This window comes from Theobroma cacao, chromosome 2 (assembly GCF_000208745.1).
Source record: "Theobroma cacao cultivar B97-61/B2 chromosome 2, Criollo_cocoa_genome_V2, whole genome shotgun sequence".
NCBI classification, from domain to species: Eukaryota; Viridiplantae; Streptophyta; class Magnoliopsida; order Malvales; family Malvaceae; genus Theobroma; species Theobroma cacao.
Genome location: NC_030851.1, coordinates 3,311,538 through 3,337,912, shown reverse-complemented (window position 1 = coordinate 3,337,912; position 26,375 = coordinate 3,311,538). Strand labels below are relative to the sequence as shown.

General features: G+C 36.0%; 5 protein-coding genes across 7 annotated transcripts; 3 read left to right on the top strand and 2 right to left on the bottom strand.

The window, feature by feature from the left end:
* LOC18607612 (triosephosphate isomerase, chloroplastic) lies at positions 1,810-6,337 on the bottom strand. Its single transcript, XM_007041868.2, has 9 exons — positions 5,950-6,337; positions 5,459-5,485; positions 4,819-4,888; positions 4,371-4,494; positions 3,557-3,641; positions 3,310-3,442; positions 3,008-3,181; positions 2,378-2,460; positions 1,810-2,237 (listed from the first exon to the last, which is right to left on the bottom strand). The coding sequence occupies exons 1-9, from the start codon at positions 6,118-6,120 to the stop codon at positions 2,181-2,183; spliced, it is 924 nt and encodes a 307-aa protein (XP_007041930.1). The 5' UTR covers positions 6,121-6,337; the 3' UTR covers positions 1,810-2,180.
* Positions 8,530-11,096, bottom strand: LOC18607610 (transcription factor bHLH121). The gene is made up of 5 exons (XM_007041865.2): positions 10,823-11,096; positions 10,576-10,697; positions 9,979-10,106; positions 9,402-9,884; positions 8,530-9,287 (listed from the first exon to the last, which is right to left on the bottom strand). Exons 1-5 carry the CDS (start codon positions 10,954-10,956, stop codon positions 9,117-9,119), a joined length of 1,038 nt encoding a protein of 345 aa, XP_007041927.1. The 5' UTR covers positions 10,957-11,096; the 3' UTR covers positions 8,530-9,116.
* On the top strand, positions 13,285-17,089 carry LOC18607609 (protein XAP5 CIRCADIAN TIMEKEEPER). Of its 2 annotated transcripts, none has more exons than XM_007041863.2 (12): positions 13,285-13,608; positions 13,722-13,787; positions 13,878-13,942; positions 14,041-14,156; positions 15,292-15,370; positions 15,504-15,580; positions 15,662-15,723; positions 15,832-15,963; positions 16,071-16,124; positions 16,375-16,440; positions 16,556-16,630; positions 16,810-17,089. In XM_007041863.2, exons 1-12 carry the CDS (start codon positions 13,438-13,440, stop codon positions 16,858-16,860), a joined length of 1,014 nt encoding a protein of 337 aa, XP_007041925.1. In that variant the 5' UTR covers positions 13,285-13,437; the 3' UTR covers positions 16,861-17,089. The 2 variants fall into 2 exon arrangements, with proteins under 2 accessions (XP_007041925.1, XP_017970024.1); XM_018114535.1 differs by having other exon boundaries at positions 15,271-15,370.
* Positions 17,434-21,190, top strand: LOC18607608 (translocon-associated protein subunit alpha). The gene is made up of 8 exons (XM_007041861.2): positions 17,434-17,651; positions 18,288-18,449; positions 18,546-18,596; positions 18,775-18,863; positions 19,738-19,815; positions 19,923-20,126; positions 20,563-20,634; positions 20,877-21,190. Exons 1-8 carry the CDS (start codon positions 17,585-17,587, stop codon positions 20,922-20,924), a joined length of 771 nt encoding a protein of 256 aa, XP_007041923.2. The 5' UTR covers positions 17,434-17,584; the 3' UTR covers positions 20,925-21,190.
* Positions 23,179-25,530, top strand: LOC18607607 (repetitive proline-rich cell wall protein 2). 2 transcript variants are annotated; one of them, XM_018116000.1, is made up of 3 exons: positions 23,179-23,484; positions 23,814-24,961; positions 25,019-25,530. In XM_018116000.1, exons 1-3 carry the CDS (start codon positions 23,316-23,318, stop codon positions 25,232-25,234), a joined length of 1,533 nt encoding a protein of 510 aa, XP_017971489.1. In that variant the 5' UTR covers positions 23,179-23,315; the 3' UTR covers positions 25,235-25,530. The 2 variants fall into 2 exon arrangements, with proteins under 2 accessions (XP_017971489.1, XP_007041922.2); XM_007041860.2 differs by having other exon boundaries at positions 23,814-25,530.

The window sequence follows — 26,375 nt, the reverse complement described above, 5'->3', positions numbered from 1 at the left end:
TGTTGCTTTCTTCAAAGTTCAGGGGAAAAAGGAGAACACATGACATACTTTATCATACAAAACTATTACTGCAAATTTGCCTGTCCTGATGCAAAAGCAGAGTAGTGGAACTATTCATATTAAAAATGAATCCTGTCTCGAGGCATGTTAAGTGTTTTGCTGATGGAAAATAGCATTGAGTGATGTAACAGTAACAAACTAAATGGCATCCATAAGCAGGTGGACCATGATCCTTATGATGCACTATAATTTAATCAATGAATATCTCTGGTATTAAATAAAATGAAAAGTGATGTATGAGGAATAAGCAAAGACAAAAGATAGTCCAAGGTATTTATTTAACTTTTCTTAAATCATGGGTACAACCCATGACATCACCAGCACCAAAATTCATAAGTGGCAAGAAATCAACGTTTCTTTATCTGGGATATGGTATTTGAAAAATCCCCGGTTATCCCGGTGTTGATTCTCGATTCGTTCGACCACATTTAAACGTCATTTTCATGTTTTCCAGCCCTTCTGTGTCGAGTCTTCTGAATCATGGCAGATGGAGCTGTTTTTATGGCTTGATGACGGTAACAACTAATCAATCATTCAAACCTACCACTGGCCACGTGGTCCAGTGCTTATCGAGCCGTGACTCATCGTGCTTGTAGGGTCGGTGCTAATTCTAGTCACAAAAATGATGGCCCTTTGGAATTGCATCTGGTGTAATTGTTTGATGACCGCTAATTTCCTTTGAAAGAACAAGAGTGAAGTTGTTTATTAAGGACTATAATCAACCAGGGGTTTGAATATTTTGCGTTCCAAGAAAATCTGCAAGTGTTAGTATTCTTAAATAAACAAGGCCTAGCATAAACAAGCACACATCATGAATATTAGTATGGGGTCTTGTTTCTTAGTTTACTAAAGCTAACTAGTCCGACCTCCAGAGAGGTCCAAACCATTTGGAGTGGAATGAAGATTGATAAGAAAGCAGCACCAAAACAACCCCCACCAGCATGGCAATGCCCCAAGGTAAGCCCCCGGATCGGTGAACTGTCTCATGCTCCAGACGCTGCTGCCAAAAAGCAAGCCTTCTGCTGGATGAAAATGAGATCATGAACAAGATTAGCAGAAATGGTAAAAGAACAATGAATAGCTGGAGGTTTATTGCGGTGTGATGTAACCGGGCCTTGTAGTTGGTGTATGGAGAGAGCCACAGCAAGACCATGACAATGCCAAAAATAGTAAGCAATGGGAGAGGTGGTGCGGAAACGGAGGACAGGGTGTGGCCTCTCCACCCTTGTTTCCACTGTGGACCCCTTCTCCTGGGATAGAGCCACTCCATTCCTCTCTTTTACTCCCTGCTAGAAGACTCGGACAGTTTCATAGGTTGTAAGCTTGCTATGATATAAATCCGTAAGGTTTGCTTTGGCATAAATTCTTTGAGTGTTAATGCTCTCCTGACAACTTTATCATTAGATTAGATGACACTCAAGTGTCTGGTATCAAATTATATTCTTGTCCCAAGGGAGGTGCCTGGAGCTGTCATTTTTTAAGCTTATGCAACTAAAGAGCATTAACATCGTAAGAAAAAAGCCAAAAGGGAAACAAAGACTCATCATGTTCAACACACCACATTTCTAGTGTTGAGTCCCCCTTCAATAGTAAATTTTCACAGTATAAATCACATACATGGGGGTTGAAAGATTAGCTACCAAAATCCAACGGAAACGCACCAAGACAAACCAGAATGCCATTATGATCAAAACTAGAAAGTACCTAAGTATACCAAAATCAAATTTGAATGATGAAAACTACCACATGTGCTAGATACTATGGAAAACAAGTGTCTTCCTTGATTCCATCCAGAATTTCCAAGAACCACACGAGAAAATGAAGTTTAAATTAGCAAATGAGAATTAAGCAGTGAGCATTTGGAGTGCCAAATGGTCAAATCCTATGCATTCTTTCAACGTCAGTGAATTATGTATGGTGCCCATAGCACATTAAAGAAATGAACTTATTATAGTACACTAGAAGACACAACAGATTTTTCCTATCATTATGGGGGAAAAAAGAACTCAATAAGTAATCAAAACTCCATTGGACAACACTAACTCACAGGTCCCATGAAGCTTCAACCTGCAATAGCTTCTCTTTGTCCTTTATTTGTTACTATAATTCTCTTTTTATATTTAAGCAGCAACCTTTTTGGATGTTACAGAGTTGATAATTGTAGCAAACTCAGGGCCCTGCAACACCAAGATTAGAATATGGTCATTAGCACTAGCACAACTGATTTAGCATTCAGTATCCTAAGCTCTCTTCTAACCAGAGTATAGTTACATTTTATCTATAACATTATGAAACAGAATGAATAGTAGGAATGTACCTTCAAGGAAGCACCACCAACAAGAAACCCATCAATATCTTCTTCTTTTGCAAGATCAGCACAGTTGCCTCCATTCACAGACCCTGCAAAAGAAATATAGAAGTGATTAGCCCATAGGGAGTGACAGACAACCACCATTAGATCTTAGAACAATAGGACATTCTCACAAGCTTGATGAAATTGACAACACTAATTCCTAGCACAAAAGGTCAATGCTCTATTCAGCTTTCGTGTCTGATGGCACTATATCTTATAGATGAGCCTCATATTAGCCCCAAAACAACTTAATCATACTTGGCATAATAATACACAGTCCCCTTCCTCAGATCATGGCAAGGGGAAAATATGAAGAATACTCTCTAAAACTAAATTTAGGCAAGTACATTTTGCTTCCTGCCATTTACACAAATACAATCATGCAAATAATATCACACAAACAATGACATCATGCCAGTATAAATAACAAGGATCCTTAGTAATATACAGTCATAGAAACTCTCTCTTCATGCATTAATCTCAATATATTTAACATCACATAAATTACCACTTGCAAGAAAGAGGCATGATAATTTAAACAAAACATCCACTATTTATAAACAACATCCAAGAATAAGATAGTATCTAGTCTACCTCCATATATAATACGCGTTTTAGATGCAACCTCCTCAGAAACATTCTTTTTAAGCCAATCACGGACAGCTTCATGAACTTCCTGAGCTTGCTGGGGTGTAGCCACCTTACCAGTCCCAATGGCCCATACAGGCTCATAAGCAATAACTATATTGTCCCAACTGGGTACAACATCTGCAAATGATGAAATCATTGGAGTTAGGTCACAGTCTTTTCCTCTTCAGTCTTCACAAGATAACCTAAAATCACATTTCGTGAGGAAAGAAAGGAAGAGATACCACAAAAAGGTCAAGAAAGTTTACCAGCAAAAGCCTTTAGTTGCTGGAAACATACATCAAAAGTTTTGCCTGCTTCTCTTTCTTCTAATAATTCACCAATACAAGCTATTACTCCAAGACCCTCGTTCAAAGCGTAAGCAGCCTTCTTTCCTATAAACTGAAGACAACAAACCATCAGTCAAGTTCTAAATCTTTTCATATTTTGTATTAGCTAACACAAACAGCTATGCCCTCTGACACCTCTGAAGAACATACATGCCTAAACCTTTACCTGATCATCTTCACCAATAATATGTCTGCGTTCAGAATGCCCAAGAATGACCCACTTGCAGCCAATATCTTTCAATTGTTCCACACTATGGAAAGAATCAGATGAATCATATTAAAGGCACAGATAGAGGTGCAGTAACTCGATCAAAACAGTTAGCATATGTGGGAAAAAATGTCCATGCCTACACAAAGATGAAGGTGACCAAACAGCTTCCACTATGTTTGAGAAAAAGGAAAAAAAAAACACCCAGATGGCCTGTTAATCTGAAACTAAGAGCCTATTCAAAATTATCACACCTTAAATGAACAAAGGGATTGAGAAAGAGACATGGTCACAAGAACAACTACCACTCTTTTGGTTTTCCCTAGAAATCAACAGAAGTGGTAGTAATAAGGGAGATAAAGTATATATTTAATAATGATCTCAACTGAAAAAGTTGAAACTTATCCACCAGAAAGAACAAATATTCCACTCAAATCAAGGCACCAAACTAACCATGTTGAGATAACATCAGAAGTAATTGAACTCCTGTATATTTTAAACGTAATTTTATAGGTAGATTAAAGCTGAGCCACCACCGTTGACACAAACAAGAGATTACACAGTGAAAAGGGGACCATATGTTGGTAAAATGAAGCAGCAGAGCAAAAGACAATAAGTCTTGAGTCTTCTGTCCATGTCACTTCCACATATAACTTCAACTTATGTGGTTTACACTCCCAATAAGAGGGTAAAAGACCAATATAACTATGTTAAAGGCTTCAAAACAATGAAGAATTAACATGTTCTGCTCATCAAGCAAAAGTTAGCTAACCTGATTTCACCCGTGAAAGCCCCACCTTTTCCAATCCAAGAATTTTGAGCAGATACCTCAATTCGATCGGTTAATGAAGCTTTCACCTGATCGAGATAGACAAAAGGAGGTGCCACAACAACATCTGTCCAACAAGCATGAACATCAGCAATCTTCATAATATTTAACATGATATCAATGAACTTCATAAATTTAAAACAACATGGCATCTAGAATGCACTAAGCAAATTCTAGTTAAAAGAATTAAGAAACATTATACAAATTGCTTAAAAGAAAGCACAAGCAGTAGCATTTGTCTAAGAGGGCATATGAAAAATGATAATATTGACAGAAGTACAACAAAAGGTTTGCAAATCTTTGAGCCATTAGAGATATAAACCCCAAGCCTAGTTCCATAATAGATTTAACATCTAACACAAATCAAAAAAGGAAAAAAGCAGTAAATTACCAACATCAGACTCCAACGTTGAGCTGTTCAAGTCAGAAACAAGCTTCGTGATGGACTCATTTGTTCCATTCTAAACGAACAAAATAACATCATCAATAAAGGAAATTAAACAAAAGAACAAATAAGATAGCCATGCAAGTGTTGTTCCATATGAATAGAATCTAGCTTAACAATAAATAAAGTGTGACATTCATATTGACATGAAAAACGAAAAAATATGTTCACAAAACGAGTTAGCAGAGTGCATGACAACCTTGAATATATAAAATAATTAAAATGATAAAAAGAAAATGGGGAGAGGGAGGGTAAGGAGAAGAAACCACCATGATAACACAACACTAAATTGAAAATTGCAAGAGTCCACTTGGCACTAAGGTCATAACAAACCTAGGCAACAAGTATAATTCATAAAAGCTTAGGAAGATAATTCCCCATCAGATAACCATGAAAATTCTAAAGGAAGACCCAAAAGAAAAAACACTTTAGAAAAATTGGATTATATGTAGGTGGAGATGCTCACAAACATATACCGGAGTCATGAACACATGATATTTGTTCAAAACTACTGACCAGTAGAAGAAAACCAAGAATTGACAAAGAGAATAAAGACAGTATAATATTTGTGACAAAGGGTACTTACACATTTCCAGTTACCCCCAACAAAGAACTGCAGGTAAAAGAAAGAGAAAAATATTACTTAATAAATGACCACATAGAGGGAAAAAGAAAACACTATTACTACAATAGAAATAAGCAAACAGGCAACAGCATGTAGAGAATTCTTTTGCTTAATGCTCATTCGCTTCAAAAGGAAAGAAGCATAATCCCAGCAAAGATTATTAGATTCATTTACAACAAAAAAATGTTACGCATTCACTTAAGAACATAACGACAAATTAAGCAGTTTAGCCCATTGTTTTCTTATCAATATCTAAACTTAATTTTTTTATTATTGCTAAGTAATAAGTGAGAAAGAACACAAACAGAAAACCTACCAACATCATCTTATACATTACACATTTCCTCAAAACGGCTAAAAAATATAAATAAAACTAAGGAGAGCGGTGGGTTATCTGTAGTGTCTTAAAGACATTAAAGATAGATCTTAAACTGGAAAATAGATGGCAGTACCTTTCCAGAGCCGGCCATGGCAAGAACAGCTCTGCAAGGCTTGGGAGAAGAGGAGAGACGGAGTTGAGAGTTGATGTGTTGAACAAAAGATTGAGATTGTGAGTTGTCGAGTTTCGGACATGATCGGCGAAGTCCACTGAACTGTGGGCAATACGTAGATACCATCGCCATTTGCAACTGAGGCTCTTTTCTTTTTTCTTGAGTTTGGGGCTCTGTGGCTGCTGCTGGGTTAAGTGAGGTAAGGAGCTTTTAAAGTTGTGGTGTTCGCTTTGGATCTATGTTTTGTTTATGGTTTAATCGCAGGGTTGTCAAGCACCGAATCGGTAAGTTTCACGCGGCTTTGAACAGCGTCGAGTGCACGCTCCAGCGAGGTTGGTGGTGATGATGAAAATTGAAAATTTGTTAGGTTATATTATATCCTTCGTTTAAAGAAAAAATATATATATCATCCATTATATTTATAATCCAAAAAAATTTACGTAAAATCTCTATATTCATGGTATGGTAAATATTACTATAAACTTACTCTTTGTTTCTTATTTTATTTTTAATTTTTTTAGAATTTTTTATTAAAAATATTAAATTGAATAAAATCGGCCAACATGTTTTTTAGTTGACAACACAAGATATTAAGTCTATTTAATTATGTTTTGAAAAACATAATGAAGTTGGTAGGTTTATACTAGATGGGAATATTTTCTTTTTTGAGCTCATATTGGCAAACAGAGATAGAGGTACGTGCTGTCACGCGAATGAGGAGCGCTGGGGATAGCATTTATCTAACCAAAAAAAATCGACACTTTCATGGTTGGCAGTTGTCGCTGCCCTTCAACGAGAAGACATCTTTGGCAAAGGTAAACTGAATGCTCGGAGGAGACGATGCCGTTTGAAGCTGTTCGCTAGATTTCCACGCCTCACCTGTTTACTGGTAGGATAAAATCATAGCATCGAGAATTTTTCTCCTGCTGCCACGTGGTTTAACACAAGTGAAGGAAGAATGTGGATAAAGCGATTTGAATCCTCGTGAATCTGTGGTGACGAGTTTTGGAGACCGTACACGTGGATTTGCTGTCCTCTTACTAGTAAAATCGAAACATCTAATAAATCCCAGTCCTGAGGTCTTAAACCACAATAAATTAATCGCCCGATTAAGGTTGCTAATAGATTAATCGATGACTTGACGGTTTGGTGCCGAACTTAGCTCGTTAAACAGTCTCAAGGACAAAGAATCATGGTTGGTTCTAACCTGACAGAATGAAACTGCCTGTAGATGTCACCATTCTTTCAAGAAAAAAACAGTCCAGGAAAACGGTTGAGATGGTTGTGACAGTGAGATCACAGTAACCTCCTTCTTTGTCTTTCTTTTTTCCTCCCTCAAATGATTTTCGAGACATATTGACTATAGTATGTTAAGCGTGCTGAGCATTTAGCTTTTTGTGCATACCCGTCTGTGTAATATCATACGATAAGCCAGTGCTTCTCATCCAAATCCTGACAAAGGTCGCTATCGCCATTGGATTGAAGCATTGGCAAAATAATATAGGAACCTTGTTGGTCTTTGGTCTAATTCAACGAAAAGATAATTTGGTTCCCCCGACCCCCCCCCCCCCCCCCCCCCCCCCCCCCCACCCACCCCCCCCCCCCCCCCCNACCCACCAACTCCTGTGCGGCAGACAACCCATGACCTGCCACCAAAGTGAGCAAATGAGATGAAGATCAAAAACAATAGGCATTCTTTCAAAAAAATTTCTGGATTTGCTATGAAGCCTACTTGCCTAGGTTCAATATTGCAAAATGCCAATGGAGACTCATTCAATCAAAGCTCAACTCAAAGCAACAATGGCGCAAACTGTAGTACAGGACTTGGCTGAAGAGTGTAACTCACAAATGAAATGAGGATTTTTCATTCCTATTCACCACCAAACAAAGCAGACAAAGGGAGGCAAGGGTAAAATGAAATACTTTCATGGGATAACAGTTTCTGTCTTGAGCATTCAAGACCAATGATTTCCCAACAATTCTCAACCTTATCTTCCATGTTTTCTTCTTACAATCATTTTTAATCTTCAATTTTCTCTTCTTGCCACCATATCTCTGGCCTATGAACTTCTAACTGTACCTGCCTGCCTATATATATGCACACACAACTGACACAAACACTTTTCCACCTTTTTTCTTTTTTTTTTTTTTTTTGCATTAAAGTACACTTCCACTTTAGCTTATCCTAATGCCTGCTATTTATAACCTCAGCTCCCTTTATTCCTCATATATACAAGACATACCATTGGAAGTGAGAAAGCATCACACCCATTTCAATACCTTGTCAATGTGATATACTTGTAATTGTAATTAATTTAAGGTATGCAAGACATTTGGAAAGGGAATAAACTTCAACAAAATCCACATAAGCAGCAACTCAGTGCAAACTTTTAAAATAATTACTTGTTAATCAACTGCAACAGAGTCACTGACATTTACACTCACAGACGTGTAACATTTAAAACTAAATATTCTTTATATGGAACCTGAAGCAAAAGATCCATTTAACCAAGTACGATACTGCTCTAACGACAGCAAGCATAAAATCTCCAACATAGCTAGATCATACTTTGTAGCCAAACCAACATAATATTGTTAAACAAATCAATTGAAATTGACATACTATAGAACTATGACCTAAATACAAGCAATTTAGGTGTTTTGTCAACAACCATATGATATTTTCCTACTAAAATGTCAGATTTGAGAGAATTTTTTTTTCCTTTCTGAACTACTGGAGACACCAATTAGAATGTAAAAAGTATAAACTTTACATAAAAGAATTACATACAAATCAACCTAGTAATCTTTTCGTCTCTGCAACCATAACTTCCTACATTACTCATTCCATCCATTGATACGTCTTCTCACCCAGAAAAAGAGGGCATAGAAGATCATCACCACCATCCGTTAAATCTCAAGGAAGAGAGATGCAGGAAAAAACCCCAGTCTTGAACTACTTCATAACAGCAATTTCCTTTAACACCATTGTGATATAAGTGAAGTGATTCAATTTGTAGGCAAATAATTAGATTCTAACGTGGAGGAAAAACTAGGAACTACTAGGGCATAGAATAAAAGGAAACGATGGTGTTCAGGAGTTGAAAGCAACCTAGCTCACGTGCTTATCAATCCTTTCCCCCATCTTGGTCATCAGCTTTTCTGCCACCAACTATACTATTGGACGAGCTATCTTGTTCACTATGAGATGAAGAACACCTACTTGAATAACTCCCTTCTGTATTACTGTTTTCCTTCCTTAAAGATTTCTTCAACTTTCTTTGCCCCGATGATAAATCCTGCAGATAGACACCATTATGTTAGCAGCATACCATAATAATTATCTTTACAATCATAATAAAATATTATATCCACTCGGACCACTACAAGCCAATCTATAACTCCAAACCAACCTGATCTGCTGTAGAACCAGGTGTTTTCAACTCAAGGTCAGTAGCAACGTCATTCGAATCCACAGTTTTTTCAACCTTGCTCTCCCCTGAGGACTTGTTTTTTGAATCTTGTTTGCCTGAAGCATGTGACTGACTGCCTGGTTGTGCAAGTGGAGCAACATGCTGCGTTGACTGCTGTTCAATCAGGGTATTAGGAGTCATATAAGGAACAAAAGTTGAGCAGGGATTATGAATGACCCCAGGATTTTGATTCCCAAAGAAAGGAAATGGCTGCATGGATGGATGCATAGCAATGGCTCCTGGAGGAGGCATTGCCATCGGTACTGGAAATGGATAAGAAGGAGGGGCCATGACAACTGAGTGATCTACAGTGCCCCATGGGAACATAGTCCTGACTCTCTGCTGATACTGAATATTAAGATTATCGATATCAGATTTAAGAGATGCCTTCTCTTCTTTGAGATCATTCTTCTCTTGTGTCAGCTGCATCCAGATAAAGTAAGCGCATTTAAGATCCCCATCAAAGAAGTTATGCAATTCAAAGCACCATCCTCAAAGTAAAATGGATCAAAGATACCTCACGTGATTCTTCAGTTAGCGTAGCATACTCTGCTTTCAACTTGGTGACCTGAGACGTCAAATCCTTCAGCAATTGAAGTGTATCAGTAAGAATGGTTGCTTTGTCATTCTTGGGCCTATCAGGATCTGGATTGTGCAAAAAAATAAGTATGACCAATGACCACTCAAAATGGAAAAAAAATAACTAGAACTATGAACAAGTTCAGTTAATCATATGCTCATAGCAGGATCTCAATTAGGCAAAATCCCAATTTAAATAAAATCTTGTTGTATTTGAATTTTACGACTTCCCTAATAACACCAGAAAAAATTTAACATTGTGTCCATAACCTGGAACTGGAAGCATTTGGCAGCACTATTTCAATCAAATTTCATATGTATGGTCACAATAAAGTAAAGTTCAACTCCTCAGACATAATACTACTGCTAAAGAATATGCAAGTAGAAACTATATCTTGATCTACGAATCAAACTCTATAGACCAAGTAATTTAGCTATATATGCTGGTGTAAAATTTCTAAATCTAGTAGTACAATAAAAATTATTGGCGGGATTACAAAAAAATTAAAATCTTTAAAGAAAGTTAAAATTCTACCAAGTGCATTTCCCAACTCAAGAAAATGTTCATTAAGGCGGTCTCTTCTCAATTTCTCACGGTCAGCCTTTTGAAGCTTTCTCGCCGCAACGCAATCCTTTGCTTCCCCTTCAACCCTTTGGCTGCAAAAAAAAACATATAATCAAAGTATCACAATCAGTTAAATTAACACCAAAAGAGAAGAATTCAATTGTTGAGTGGAAAGTTGAAATTGGGAAAAAAAAAAGGGAGTTAAAGAGGACCTAACCTGGATTTGGGTTGGATACGGGTCATGGAGGAAACGCGCGGGTCGATAGGAGGTTGACGAAACTCGATGATGGAAGGATTCGAAGATTGAATGGATTGAACAAAAGCAGCAGCGTCGTTCTTCAGTTGATCCATGATTTGAATGACCGGAAAGTCGCTTCACGATTTCACGTCTGTCTCCCTTTTTTCGTTTCTTCGCTTCACTTGCCTTTCTTGATTGGAAATCCACGACAGCAGAAGCCTATCGGAGCCCAAGATTACGTCGTTTTGTTCTTTTTTTATATGCTTTTCGATTTTGGCTTTTATAATATTGTTTTAATTAAATTATACAATTAATCCTCGTACTGAAACAAAAGTGATAGATTTAATCTTTATATAATAATTTATAAAAATTAATTTTTTTTATTTTTTAAAATTAATAATATTAGTTTTTTAAAATTTTTGAAAATAATTTCCATTATAATATTAGTTTAATTATTAACCATATTTAATTTTTTTTACAATTTATGTCAATATTATTTTTTTTTGTTAATGTGACATTGAATAAGATGATCTATTAATGATAATGTAGTAATACTTTTTTATTTATTTCATAACACTTTTTTATTGCCTTAAATTATGAAATACACAAATTTAATTTTTTTATTTTATAACACTCTTTTCTTAAATCTTAAAACCCTATTCGTATTTTTAATTTTTTTTTTAATCTTATTTAAAATCTTTACCTCACATTAGATAATTTTACACTCACACTTATAAAATCTATATCAATACTTGGTTATGTCATGTTGATATCATTATTACATCATTTGTGAAATGCTACATCATCATTACTATGTTATTAAATTCAACATTATATAAAAAAATCATGTCAATACAATCAAATACCATATAAGATAGATAACAGAAAATTTTAAATATATTAAATTGATACTGTCAATTTTAGAAAATATGATGACTTAATATTTACAAATTATTTGTACAATAACTAAATACATCATTTTGATAGAATATAAAATTTAATTACATAATTAGACCATATTTCCCCTATATATAAATCAATATTCATTGTAATAATTTATTAAAAAAAATGTAAGTGGTGTCAGTAACAATAATTATGTAAGTACAAAATTTATCTCAATAGTTTAATAATTCATTTATTTCATTATAGGTGATAAGACCAAATTTTGAATTTAAAAAAAAAATTTATGATCATGATTAAATTTTTGAAAAAAGTTTTAAATTAATCATAAACACAATAGTTTAACCTTTTAATCCTTTTTCTTTTCAATATAGTGTGTTAAAGGGTAGATTGATCTCAAGGTGCCAAGCTTGTTCATTGTTCATAGAGTTAAAAAAAAAAATCTTATAAAGGTTTTTTAAAATATAATATAATTACATTTTCCCATAATTTCAAGAAAACGAAATCAATATTTATCTTTTACATTGAAAACCTTATATGTTATATTTTTAATTTAGTATATATATATATACAAAAGTCAAGAATATTTATTGCTACCATTATCATCTTATGTCCAACCTGAAATATAAAGACTCTTATATTATTTCATTCGTTCATGAAGTATATGATTTAATATTTGGATTTTATAAATTTAAATTAATTATTTACAAAAAAAATACAAAAGAATTTGTCAATAGTTGGATAAAATATAAAAAAGATTATGAAATAATACTAAAAAAGGTTCTTAAAAAATTTAAATAAATATTTATTTTTTATTTCATTTAATCAAACGTTTATATTTTATTTCATTTAATCAAACGCTTATATTTTATTTTTAATCAAATAAGTATTTATGACTAATGATTGACTAATTACAATTACTCAAAATATCAATTGTTATTTCATGTGTCATGTAACGTTGATATGCTGTTGATATGGAGAGTAAAAAATGAAATATGACCATATCATCGTATCACATCATTATTTAGTACAACATATTAATATGTCACATTAACATCACGTCAATATTACATAATATATAATGATAAGTGGTGTTTTAAATAAGTAAATTATTAGTTATAAAAATTTATTTGACTCAAAATAAAATAATAAATATTTATTTGATTCAAAATAAAAGTATAAGAGTTTGATTTAACTTAATAAAAATATAAATGTTTATTTTAAAATTTTAAAATAATTTAGTTATTAGAGTCTTCTTAAACTAAACTAAAATATAAAATTTAATTAAGCATAAAAAAATAAAAATATTATTTAAAAAATTTATAAATAATCAAAAGTTTTTTTAGATATTATGTTTTTTTTTTCACAAACTATTCTTAAAATTTATCATACCCAAAAATATTTTAGGTAAATTAATAAGATCCCAAACTTGGGATTTTCCTGGGTGCTTTAAAAACGGGTAATTTTGTTAGTGACTCGTCAAAGGCCCGGTCCAATTTTTTTTAGAAAACTCAGACAAAAAAAGAAAAATTCCTTAGAAAACAAATAAAACATCGGCGGTCTACATATTTCAATCTCTCTTCATCTACGAGAGAAAGAGTTAGCATTGGAGAGGGAAAAAAAAACAGGCGCTCGGGTCGGAAGGGGCGTAAACCCGAAAAAGCGAGGGAAAAAAAGGGAAGAAGAAACCGAAGATGTCGGGCATGGGAGACGGTTACGTGGGCACGGCCCAAGATGCAGTGAGGATCCGGCGTCTGGAGAAGCAGAGAGAAGCCGAGCGCCGCAAAATTCAAGAGCTTAAAACCAAGTCCGCTTCAGCTAAGGGCCAACCTGGTCTCCTCCAATTCGGCTCAAGTACTTCCGAGGTCCGACTTCTTTCTTTTTCCCTAGAATTTCTAACCCTAGGGTTTTTCTTTGAAACCTTTTAATTTCATTCGATTAATTTTTCTTACTTGTGTTTATTTGTTTGTTTCTTCAGATTCTTGAGACTGCATTTAAGAAGGAAACTGTTGGTTTGGTTACAAGAGAGCAATATGTCGAGAAGGTAATTTAGTCTCTTAAGTTGTTGATTCCATTATTCTTTATGCTTATTAAGAATGGTGCCTAATGGAATTGTTATTGATATCTTTGATAGAGAGTTAATATCCGAAACAAAATCGAAGAGGAAGAGAAGGAGAAACTCCAGAAGCTACAACAAGAGTAAGCTGCATATACATATATGTGTGTGTATATATATATTTTTCCTGTGGTCCTTTGTCTTTTATTTAGTTTAATAAGTTGTTATCTTATTACTACAGGGAGGAAGAGCTTCAGTTGCAAAAGCGGAGAAAGAGGAAGGTTAAGGGGAATTCTCGACTATCTTTTGCGGACGATATGGAGAATGGAAGTGAAGAAGAGGAAGATGCTGAAAACAGTGAGAAATTATCTGTTTCTTTGTACTCTTAAAAATGTTGTAGGAAATTTATGGCCATTGTAATATAATTTGTATGTCTGAAATATACAAATGTTGTAGCTTGCAGATACAGTCATCTAACATGCACCAATGGTAACTGATCTTGATAAAATTTTACGGCATCATAATTTGTTATCTCATGCTTGACCTCCCACTTCTCTGTAGTCTGTGGAGAGTGAAATTTGTTATCTCGTATTGTTATTTCGCCTAGGTTGATTAATTCGAATTGGTAATGGGCTTTTGCTAGTTGTCTTCATGGATCATTTCCCTTCCCAAAATGGTGATTTAGTTACTTTCATATTCCAGGATTGTAACCAAATATTTTAATAATTTTTTGAAGGCCGTGGATTGGTTCCCATCCTGTAAATAAAGGGTTTAGATAATTGGGTCAGTGAATGTGGAGGATTAGTATAGGAGCATAAAATTTATTTGCCATTGTTAACATTCACTACCTTTTGAATCCTTTGGTTGTTGTTGTGGGCTGTCCTGCTAGCTGTCATGGTTGTGTGCTATTGACTTGTTGATGTTATTCTTTCTGATAATGTTGTGCTAGGCAAGGATAAATGTGTTTTATCTGGGATGATGTCACAATTTAATCATAATAAATAGATAACTAAATAAATAGTTGTCATGGATGTTTAATTGCTTATTTTGTTGACTATAACTTGCACTGGAGGGGGGGGGGGGGGGGTGGCACATGAAGCTGAGATACTCCCTGTCTCTTACAACCACAACATTGTCAATCTATTACTGTATGTTTTCTTCTAATACTTATCTTTCAAGTTGAATATCTTTATGGCTCTCTATCCTTGGGAATCGAGTTTCTGGCAATCTGAGGTTATAGCAGCTCTTCGTTTGCATGTTGGGGTTTTCTTTAGATTTCTTTAATTTAATAATTTATCTCTGCTGTGAACTGTGGTTTGGTTTTTGAGATCCTGCTCTTTGTTAAATATGGCTGGACGCAATATAACATTTTTGTAGTTTTTGTTCGATATTCATTATTCAATGTCCATTTAATTCCAGAGACTTTAAACTTCATTGTTGATTCCTTTATATGCTTGACTAAACATTGCAGCTTCTGTTATGCTTTGTGCAGAAAGTTCAGAACCAAAGAGGTTTACTCGTGGAAAATTTGGCAAAGATCCCACAGTTGAAACAAGCTTTCTGCCTGACAGGTGACATCTCTCTCTATACATTTGTTTGTCTAGTGCTGTGCCATGCATGCACGTGCATGTACTTGTGAGTGAATGTTTGTAGCAGAATTGGACCTAACATTTGAGCTTAGGGTTGACGAGGATGATCTTTCAGTGAACGGGAGGCAGAGGAGCAAGCAGAGCGTGAAAGGCTGCGGAAACAGTGGCTTCGTGAACAAGAGCAAATTAAGAGTAATTTTTTTTCTGATGTTGTCCTCTGTGGTATGATGCATGAAAAATAAGGTCACGAACCTAGTCCATTTTATGTTTCAGATGAACCCCTTGAAATTACTTACAGCTATTGGGATGGGGCAGGCCATAGACGAGTGATCCAGGCAAGTAAAACTACGCTAAACCGTGTTTACCTATTTCTATGCTTTTATTTTCTGCTTCTTTTCTTCATTTCGCCATCATTTTAACTGTTCTGCTTTTTTATTGTTTAGGTACGCAAGGGTGATACCATAGGAGAATTTCTTCGAGCAGTTCAGCAGCAACTTGCACCAGAGTTTAGAGAGATTCGAACGACTTCAGTGGAAAACCTGCTTTATGTGAAAGAAGATCTTATCATTCCTCATGTGAGTTGAATATGAAAGCAGGCTCTTAATGATAGCTACAATATCTACTGTGTTCAATGGATCCTAACTAATTTGATTTCATCTATTTCATGTTTGTGGAACTTCAGCAACATAGCTTCTATGAGCTGATTGTTAATAAGGCGAGAGGCAAAAGTGGACCGGTAACAACTAACATTCTATAAATTCTTCTGCGTAGTAGTTGTCATATATAGCTTGTTAAAAGTGGTTCTATTTTTTGCTCATTAAAGTTGTTATTACATCTGAGGAAATGAACAAATAAGCATCATTAGTCTGCTGTTCAAGCATTTTGAGATTGTTGAAGCATCTTAAATCCTACAACATTTCCTTGTGGTAGAGTTTATTTAGTACAAGTTGCTTATTAAATGTTGTTTGTCCTTTTATTTCAAACAGCTTTTCCATTTTGATGTGCATGAAGATGTGCGAACAATAGCTGATGCTACAATCGAGAAGGATGAGGTATTTTCCCTTTCTTATTCTTGCATGAAAAACAAAGGACAGAGGTTAAAAATTAGTAAAACGTAATGCACTGGTTTTTGTGGTACATGAACTCATTTTCTCCTACTGTTCACAGTCTCATGCTGGTAAAGTTGTCGAGAGGCATTGGTACGAAAAGAACAAGCACATCTTCCCAGCTTCAAGATGGGAGGTACTTTCTCTCCGTCTCTCTCCCTTTATGTGCTTGTCTCTGTCTACCCTTCTTGGCTTGCTAGTATGATTTGCTTGCTTGTGATGCAATGGAAAGTCGGTATGAGAAATGGAGAATTATTTCTGATTTCTGAAGAGTGAAGACTAATGTTAGTTCTTATTTGTCTTTGTATGCGGCAGATATATGACCCAACAAAGAAATGGGAGCGCTACACCATCCACGGAGATTGATCGACTGTGGCCTCGTCGACTGATCGTATTTTTTTTAATGGATTGTCTACAAACATATGATTTATACCTAAATAGTTATTACCTTTGGGCTTAACTTTTTATCTGGAATTATTATTATTTTTATTATTATTATATTAATTAGATTTAGATTCAGAGATCTGAAAGTTTGATAATGCCAAGGACGTGTTGTTGTTTGAGTTCTGCACGTTATAATATATGGTTTGTTTTATTTCTTAAAAGAAAAGATAAATATATATTTTTTTAATTTGAGAAAAAGATAATTATAATTATTTGTTGTTTGAGTTCTGCACATTATAATATATGGTTTGTTTTATTTCTTAAAAGAAAAGATAAATATTTTTTAAAAATTTGAGAAGAAGATAATTATCATTTTTCGGTGTGCAAGTTAAAATCAGTCGTAAATGCTAACACAAATTGTTTTAATAATTCGGAATCCATTTATATTAAGAAAATAGATAAGCAAAGCTAGCATGCTCCTGAGTGGCCAAAAAACGACGCCGTGTACGGTTGTCAAATAGCGTGGTAGCACTATTGAAGCAGGATGTTGACCAAAGAAGTTTGATTTGATTTGGTTGTGTTCGGCTCTTATATTTGGGTCCGAGCTTTTGGAGGCGTTGGAAACCCCAGGCCGCATTATTATTGTCACAAAAACCGATCACTTCTCTTCTTCTTCCCTTTTGACGAAATAAGGAAACTCTCGGAAATGGCAATTAAGAGTTTCAGGGTTTTCTTCTTTGCTCTCCTCCTCCTCGCCTCTCCTCTCCTTCAAGGTTAGTTAATTTTTGTCCAGATCTAGATCTATTCACTTCACTTTGTCTCTGTAAATAGCTATTTATGCTTACCGATTCATTTAATCTTTGTAGATTTTCGATCTTACTTCTGGGTTTGTTTCTACTTGCATGTTTACTGCGATTGTTTTGATCTGTTGAAATGAGATGCAATTAGATTCCTTTTTCTTTTATATTAATTTTTTGTTGACTTTTCACTGTACATCCATGTGAGATTGATTTGTTTCTCTCGATTTTTGATTCGATAGTGGGAATTTGAAGTGATTCGTGCATTTACAAATTCATGGCTCCATGGCCGTGATTTTTCGTTTTTTTTTTTTGAAAAAGCTTGGGCATCTTTCTGATAACTTTTCTTACTGGTATGTAGTGGCTTTTTAAAGAAAAGTTTAGCTTTCTTTTTGCTCTAACAAAAGGCAACGAAAAAGAGTGCTAGTCGAGTACTTTGATGTCCTTTTCTATAACATTCTTAAAGTATTTATTTCTTGACGTGATTTTTTTCTTTGCATTAAATCTTTGTAGGATTGGTTTACTTTTTGTTTCTCATAAATTAATGAATAAATAAATTGTCAATATTGTTTGTTAATCATGGTGTGACATGGTTTTTCTTTTGTGTGATAGTTGCTAGGTGTCAATCAGAAGCAGAGGCAGATGTTGCCGAAGCTGTTGAAGGAGGTGATCTCGGGATTGTTGGTGAGGATGTTCAGGATTTTGGTGATGGGAATTTTGACCCAGCTCCAGGAGTTGAAACTGTCTGCGTTTTCCCCAAAAATAGCGCCAAATGTAAGAAGTTTTTGATGCCGCCTGTGGGATTTTGATTTTGTATGATTTTGAGAGATATGCATATTTCATATCAAACTTTTTTTTACCCTTGGGCAGTGGTTCTGGCTGGAGAAGAGACAGAACTCCTTGTCGGGATGGAAAATGTTGGTAATTAATTCATCTTCACAACATTACTGGCTTGTTTTACAATGAAATGTGATGTTAGGTGTTGAAATAGGTTAATTTATCTGCCTTCTGTTGGCTACACTTAAATGCTTGCCTCTTTTTGGTTAGCTATACAGGGTTTCCTCCTCTCCTATGCTTAACTTACTTCTTTAAATTGCAGGGGAGTCAACTGTGAATGTCATTGCAATCAAAGCCAGTGTTCATCTTCCTTTTGATCATCATTTGCTTGTTCAAAATCTTACAGTACAGGTAATCATAGGTTTTATAAATATTGTGCTGGTTAAAATTTTCAAACACCCACAATCATGATCCATTCATTATAGTTTGCTTTTCATTTTGATTAATTTCTAGTATTTTCAAACTGAAAAAATTTTGCATATCTGAATATATAGTGCTTTAGTTTTTATAAATAAGATTAAGCATTTATTGTGTTTCTTCTTCTAGATTACTTTCATATTTGCTTGGTTATCTGATGTTGTCTACACGTCTAAAGGCATTGAATAATTAATGTTATCTTTTTGATATGGCATCTTTATGTAATGTTTTAAATATCCCTTGTCAAACATATGGCCAATAATATGAGTTTTATGCATTGCAACAGATTAGTTTGTGTTCCCTTTGCAGCTGCTTAGCTACATTAATCAGCTCTAACAGTTATATTGGAGTCTATAATTCTAGCCAATGCTGATTAATATGATGGATGGAAGTTGAGCTGGCATTGAGATGTTAGATCTCAGTTTAAGAAACAATAGCAGACAGTTTCGGCTAATGTAGATTCTTCTGTATCTTTAACTGATAAGTGTGGACTGTACGATGATTTTATGATATGAGACTGAGTGTGGAAACACAGTTTAGACACTTATGCTCTAGTTGCTCACTGTGCGGTTATAATGCTGTGTCACTGGCTTTTGACTATTCTGTGGTTTAAGGTTTGAGTTTTTTTCTTACTTTATTATCAATGCTTGTTGCATTATTTGAAAAAGATCTTGGGCTTCTTTGTTGCCACAAAGTTGATCATGCACCTCATTGTCTTGGAGTTTTGCAGCCTAAGTTGTTGGATTGAAACTGCCTTGTGATATTTGCTTGTAGATTGTGTTAACTGAAAATGTATGTTTCAATGCAGGCCTTCAACAATGCAACTGTACCTGCCTCAGCTCAAGCTACTTTCCCTTATATATTTGCTGTTAGCAAGTACTTACAGGTAAATGACTGCTCTGGGAGATTTATGCCTTAGAACTGTAAATAAATTCTTTTTGTGAGAATGACGTGTTGCTGTTAAGCTTACACATCTAGACACCTTTCACACAGCCTGGAACTTTTGATCTCGTGGGTACCATTGTCTATGATATTGACCAGCACCCATACCAAAGTACATTCTATAATGGTACCATTGAAGTTGTTGAGGCTGGTGGTTTCCTCAGTGTTGAGTCTGTTTTTCTTGTTACCCTTGGGATTGCACTTCTTGTTCTCCTTGGTTTATGGCTTCATGGTCAGTTTCAGCGTATCTCCAAGGTATTCCAAACCTCCTTGCAGTTCTTATTGTTAATTTACTCCAGTAACTATGTACGACAATACAGTTTGCATGAGACACGAAGACGTGTTTGAAACTAGTTATTGTAAGATTCAATCTAATAAGGCTTTCTGTTAATAAAAATATTGTTGTTTATCTCTCAAAAAAAGCACGCATGTATACATGGTGGCAAATCTACATCGTTCTAGCATGAATGATAGTCAGCAAGCTTTTGTGCTGGGATTATTATAAATTTGTGATTTTTGTTCTTGCATTGAAGAAAGCTTCAACTGGCAATGTTACTTACCTGTGGCATGTACACATATAAAGAGAGAGAGAGAGAGAGAGACAGAGGGAGAATTGCTTGTATCTATATACATGTTTATGTTTTTTTTTATGGAATAAACCTAATTCATTTGCCTTTATTTTTTTTGCTAGAAAACTAAGAGGGCCCCAAAGGTGGAAGTCGGAACTGGGACTACTGATGCCTCATTGGATGAATGGCTTCAGGTTATGGCTTATGCATCATTATCAATTCCCATAATTTTTCAATTGCAGTTAACTTTGCTTTTCATATCACTCCTTTCACCCCGACTACTTATATCTGTTTATTCAATGGGCATACTGTCGGGGATATGGACCTTTGTCCTAAATATAGAATTATGAGTTTCTTGTATACTTCATTAATCAGTAACGGTCTCTGGAGGAATGTTGCCTGATAATTTCCTGTTTTTGGCTGTCATAATTTTCAGGGAACTGCTTACACTCAGTCAGCTTCCAAATCAAAGAAGAAGAAGTAGATGACGGTATGCTAGGCATTTGGAAATTCTAAGTGAGGGCAGAAGTAGTTTGAGAGTTAGGCCAGGAAAAGACATACCTCGCTGTTGTAGCATGTGAAAGAAATTTTTTTTTTTGACATTTATTTTGCATGATGAAACTGAAATTGGGCCTTTTTGAAGCAAAACTAACTCCAGTATGAGGCAGAAGGATACGTTTTATTTAAAACCTGAGGAATTTTTTTAGATCACATAATGTTATCCTGCTCCAATCATGGAATTTCCCTCTTGCTCACGGCCTCTGCTACTTTCAATGCATACGAATGTACTAATTTAATATATCTGATCGTGATCATTAAAGTCCCGTGTCAGGGAATGTAAAATTAGTAAATTACTGCACCCAAGTAGCAAGGTGCCGTGCCTCTATCAACGGAAAGCATTAAAAATCAGCCGAAAGTAAAAAACCAGCAGTACGAATTGGATCATTCTAAAATCCCTCCGCCTTTTGTCGAGTCCTAGGGGTACCCAAGCACTGCCAAAGGCCCTAATCTTTCGTAGGGTTCCGCATAACCATTACAGGCCAAAATGGAAATTCGTGTAGCTAGCAACCCCCAGAGAGGTCCAACGTCAACCCATAATTGTGAACCTAAATACTACTACTGCTACTAGTGCATAATTTAATTCATAGTCATTTCAATTCTTCATCACCTAAATTTGCGGTATCCTTTGATGGTGAAAGCTAGCAATTATTTGTTAATGGCCGCCTGCTCCTGCCTCTGCCTCTTGTCAAAAACATTTACATTCCTAGAACTTAATGCACATGTCATATAGCTTGATGATGATGGAGAGGTATCATCCACAATCCCTCCCTCACCAAATATTAAGGTGCGTTATGGTGTCTTTGTTGAAATTGAGAAGGTAGCTTTTGACCCCACGATTCTGTTGTATTGTGACATCTAACTTAATTTTCGACATTAATTAAACCCTGATCTTTTTTTTTTCAGATTATGGGGGACAGCTTTATGCCTTAATTCCATGGATGCATCAATTTCTTTATGCTTAATTAGCATATGATAATCCCATCAAGTGTTTCATCAGACAAAGACCTATGATAATCCCATCAAGTGTTTCATCAGACAAAGACCTATAATGTTGAAAAACAAGTGTTGAAGAACTAAATTATGTTGAAAAAGTTAAGCTTATGCTTATGTATGAGTATGATGGATTTATTTTCAAACGGCATGCATGTTAATCAGTGCAGAAACTCGTCTACCAAGTAAGTAGCTAGATATGCAGCAAGTAATGAATCCGCACAGCTCACCCTATCTGCAAGATGCACATGGTGATTAACTGTAAATTAGCACAGAATTATTCAAAAGCTATCATTTATAGGCCTTGCCCCTTTTGGGCAATGCTTCATAAAACTATTTTCATGGCAGAAAAAGGATCCACCATGATTGTATCAATCCGATTAGTAATGGTAAAATTCAGGAATTTCTTGAATCCATCGAAATGATTATTAGCTGCTAGCCCCATTTAAGACTCACTTGACGTGCTCAATATCCGGTCAATTGTGTATACAATGGAAGCCATGGGCCCATATAGTTATGTCGAATAAAAAGAAAAAAAAAAAGAAGAAAACTTACACATTCGTAGAGTCTCTTCTTTTGCTCAATAAGATGGAAATTTTTGGAAGCCATGGCTGAACTGCACCCTGTCTAATTAGAGAAAACTAGTGACGGGGTTCTCACAAAAATGAGCTTATGATAAGTATATAATGAGAAAGCAATTCAACTTATTTGACCTTTAAAGTACTTAAATTGGTTGGCATTGTGGTTGATTCACGTGAAGCTGATAAGTTCCACAAATATACAAACTCTTCTGTCACAGATTTCTCTCCTTTCAGGCTCATCAATTATGTGGGTATCAAAAAGAAAAAAAACGAGTAATATTAGTGTTAGTGCAGCTTTGTTATGATTGCAGGACCATAATTTTTTGTAATTCAACCCAAATTTATCTGTAAGCAAATTATTTATGAAGGTTAGTAAGTAGGTTTAAAGGGATGAGAAAAACACAGCAAGATTTAGCTGTGTGCAGTTGAGAGCTCATTCAATGAAGATAATGTCATTTGGTCGATGAAGCCAGTATGGCACGTTACTTTCTTTTTCAAACCATGACACAAGTCATCTCAAAGGGTCCCTAGCCTCATGTGAGGCCTTTAAGTGTGGTGTCGGTGAGCCTTTGAGTTTGCTTCCCTTAACATCATTATATAATAAGCCTTGGGTATGCAACTGATCAGTCAGGCTTTGTAGCAAGCTTGTTTGCTTCTCAGCTCGTAGGCTGAATATTCTTTTGATTTTGTTTCCTAATATCGTTTGCTGTTTTGGGGGGGGCTGTAAAGCTTCTTGGTTCCCAATGCAGATCCTCCCGGGTCGTGGAGGAGCACTTGTGTGCTTCTTGGTGTCGTTCTTGCTATTTGTAGCAAGTTTCTGCAATGCTGATGGTAAAACGGTGGAGGTCGTCGGGGTTGGAGAATGTGCAGACTGCGCAGAGAATAACTTCGAGACAAGCCAGGCATTTTCAGGTACATACAATTAGAGTAAATAGTAGTCAAATCTCAACGGTGCTTCCTACGCTGTCCATGCATTACATATGCTAGGTGGGATCGGCTTGAGCTTGGTTTAATACACGTAGAGAAACAAGTTACAAGTACAGTCAGGGCGCAGCGACTACAATATTTTGTACTATGAAAGATTTGTTTTATCCCTTGACCAGATCTATACCAGTAGTACATAAAGCTTTCAATTTCTTGGTCTGCTTGTTCATGAGGGTCATTGAATAGTGTGGTCCCTGTAACACAGATTGCAATAATGATTAATGATCTTATGTGTTTTGTCTCTTTCTCCTTTGCAGGGCTTCGCGTAACCATAGACTGCAAGCCAGAGAAAGGAGAGTTCAAAACACGAGGGTCTGGCGAGCTTGACAAAGCAGGGAACTTCAAAGTATCTCTTCCTCAGGACTTGGTTAAAGATGGCAAACTGAAGGAAGAATGCTATGCGCAGCTTCACAGTGTATCAGCTGCAGCTTGCCCTGCCCATGAAGGCCTGGAGTCCTCCAAGATAGTCTTCAAGTCCACGAGTGATGAGAAACACAGCTTTGGGCTGAAAGGAAAGCTGAAATTTTCACCAATAACATGTGCCTCAGCCTTCTTATGGCCTCACTTTAAGCACCCTCCACTGCCCGAGTTGCCAGTTCCGCCAGTGAAAAGCTTCCACCACCCACTATTCCCTCCAATCTACAAGAAGCCTCTCCCGCCACCAATCCCAATATACAAACCCCCACCAGTTCCGATATACAAAAAACCACTTCCTCCTCCAGTTCCAGTTTACAAGCCTCCCGTTTATAAACTTCCTCCAGTTCCAGTATACAAGAAGCCACTTCCCCCTCCAGTTCCAGTCTACAAGCCTCCAGTCTATAAACCTCCTCCAGTTCCAGTATACAAGAAGCCACTTCCTCCCCCAGTTCCAGTATACGAGAAACCACTTCCCCCTCCAGTTCCAGAATACAAGCCCCCAGTCTATAAACCTCCTCCAGTTCCAGTATACGAGAAACCACTTCCTCCCCCAGTTCCAGTGTACAAGCCCCCAGTCTATAAACCTCCTCCGGTTCCAGTATACGAGAAGCCACTTCCCCCTCCAGTTCCAGTTTACAAGCCCCCAGTCTATAAACCTCCTCCGGTTCCAGTATACGAGAAACCACTTCCTCCCCCAGTTCCAGTTTACAAGCCCCCAGTCTATAAACCTCCTCCGGTTCCAGTATACGAGAAGCCACTTCCCCCTCCAGTTCCAGTTTACAAGCCCCCAGTCTATAACCCTCCTCCGGTTCCAGTATACGAGAAACCACTTCCTCCCCCAGTCTATAAACCTCCTCCAGTTCCCGTATACGAGAAGCCACTTCCCCCTCCAGTTCCAGAATACAAGCCCCCAGTCTATAAACCTCCTCCGGTTCCAGTATACAAGAAGCCACTTCCTCCCCCAGTTCCAGTTTACAAGCCTCCAGTATATAAAGCCCCTCCAGTTCCGGTCTACAAGAAACCACTTCCTCCCCCAGTTCCAATCTATAAACCCCCTCCAGTTCCGGAATATACGAAACCACTTCCTCCTCCAGTTCCAGTTTATAAGAAGCCACTTCCTCCACTTCCAAACATTCCTTCATTCCCTAAGAAGCCATGCCCTCCCCTTCCTAAGCTTCCTCCTCACCCCCCAAAGCATTTCGACCACCCTAAGTTTGGAAAATGGCCTCCACTGCCACCATTTGCTCCTCATCAGCCTTAAACTCTTGCAGTGATGGTGAATGTAGAGTGAAACTGTTTTATGCAATTAATGAAGGTTAGTGTGAACAAGTTCCCCGCACAACAATAAAAGTCTTTGAAGGAGAGACAATACAAATGAAGAAAACAGAAAAAAAAAAGTTTAAATTAAAGAGCGGGGAAGAAAGAATTGTGCTCATTGTTAATTTCTTAGTTATATTAGATAAATTAAGTTGGAGTTGTGTGTATTGTTTCTGTTACTTGGTGATTTGAATGCGTGAATTCCTAATTTTCTATTGCAACAATAGTACATTAAACTTTCTTATTAGTGTCTAAACAAAAAATCAGGTAGTTAAGCCTACAGATTTGCTGCATGCATATTTGACTCTTAAACACTGTTTCAGAAAACCCTTTTACTTTTACCTATGGATCTTCGTGTTTGTGTCACCGACCATTACTCTCTTGTTTAAAAAATTAATCCTATAAAGTGTGCGGCATTCATACTTATAAACTTAAAAGATCTTTCTCTTATTATTTGTCAAAATATTAATTTAATAGAATATGCAGCACTCATGTTTATAAGTCTAAAATCTTTTTTTTACTTATTTGATATGAGATTTTTTAATATTTTCTCTCACTTAAATTTAACACGATCTTATTACGTATCGAATTATCTTATCTACTTTATTTAATAGAGCACTTGACATAATATCAAAGTCAAACTGAATTCTAATACTATTTTATCACAAAATCATTATTTTTTCTCAAAAAGCTAACTTAAAAGATGTCACATTTATAAACCTAAAACTCTTCTATTACTTATCCTATTTGAAATTAAAAGCTCACCCTTAGTATAAAACGAAGTAGCAAACAAATTTTTTGATGAAAAAGTCACACTCTTTTTTCTTTTGGATGAAATTTTCATTTCAATAAATGAAATAACAAAAAACAAGGGGAAAGGAAGATGGATGCGTACGAACCACTTGATCAGATGTATTCGGAGTATTAAAGGTTCACAATTAATGCCACAACAACCCTTTCTAGACAGCCAAAAAGAACATAAAGAGTGTTGTTGTGTACATATCTATATCGGTCATCGAAAAATCTGCAGTCTGGTTTTTTATGTACTTTGCACCCACTATCACAACGCAGAACTCAATCATCAT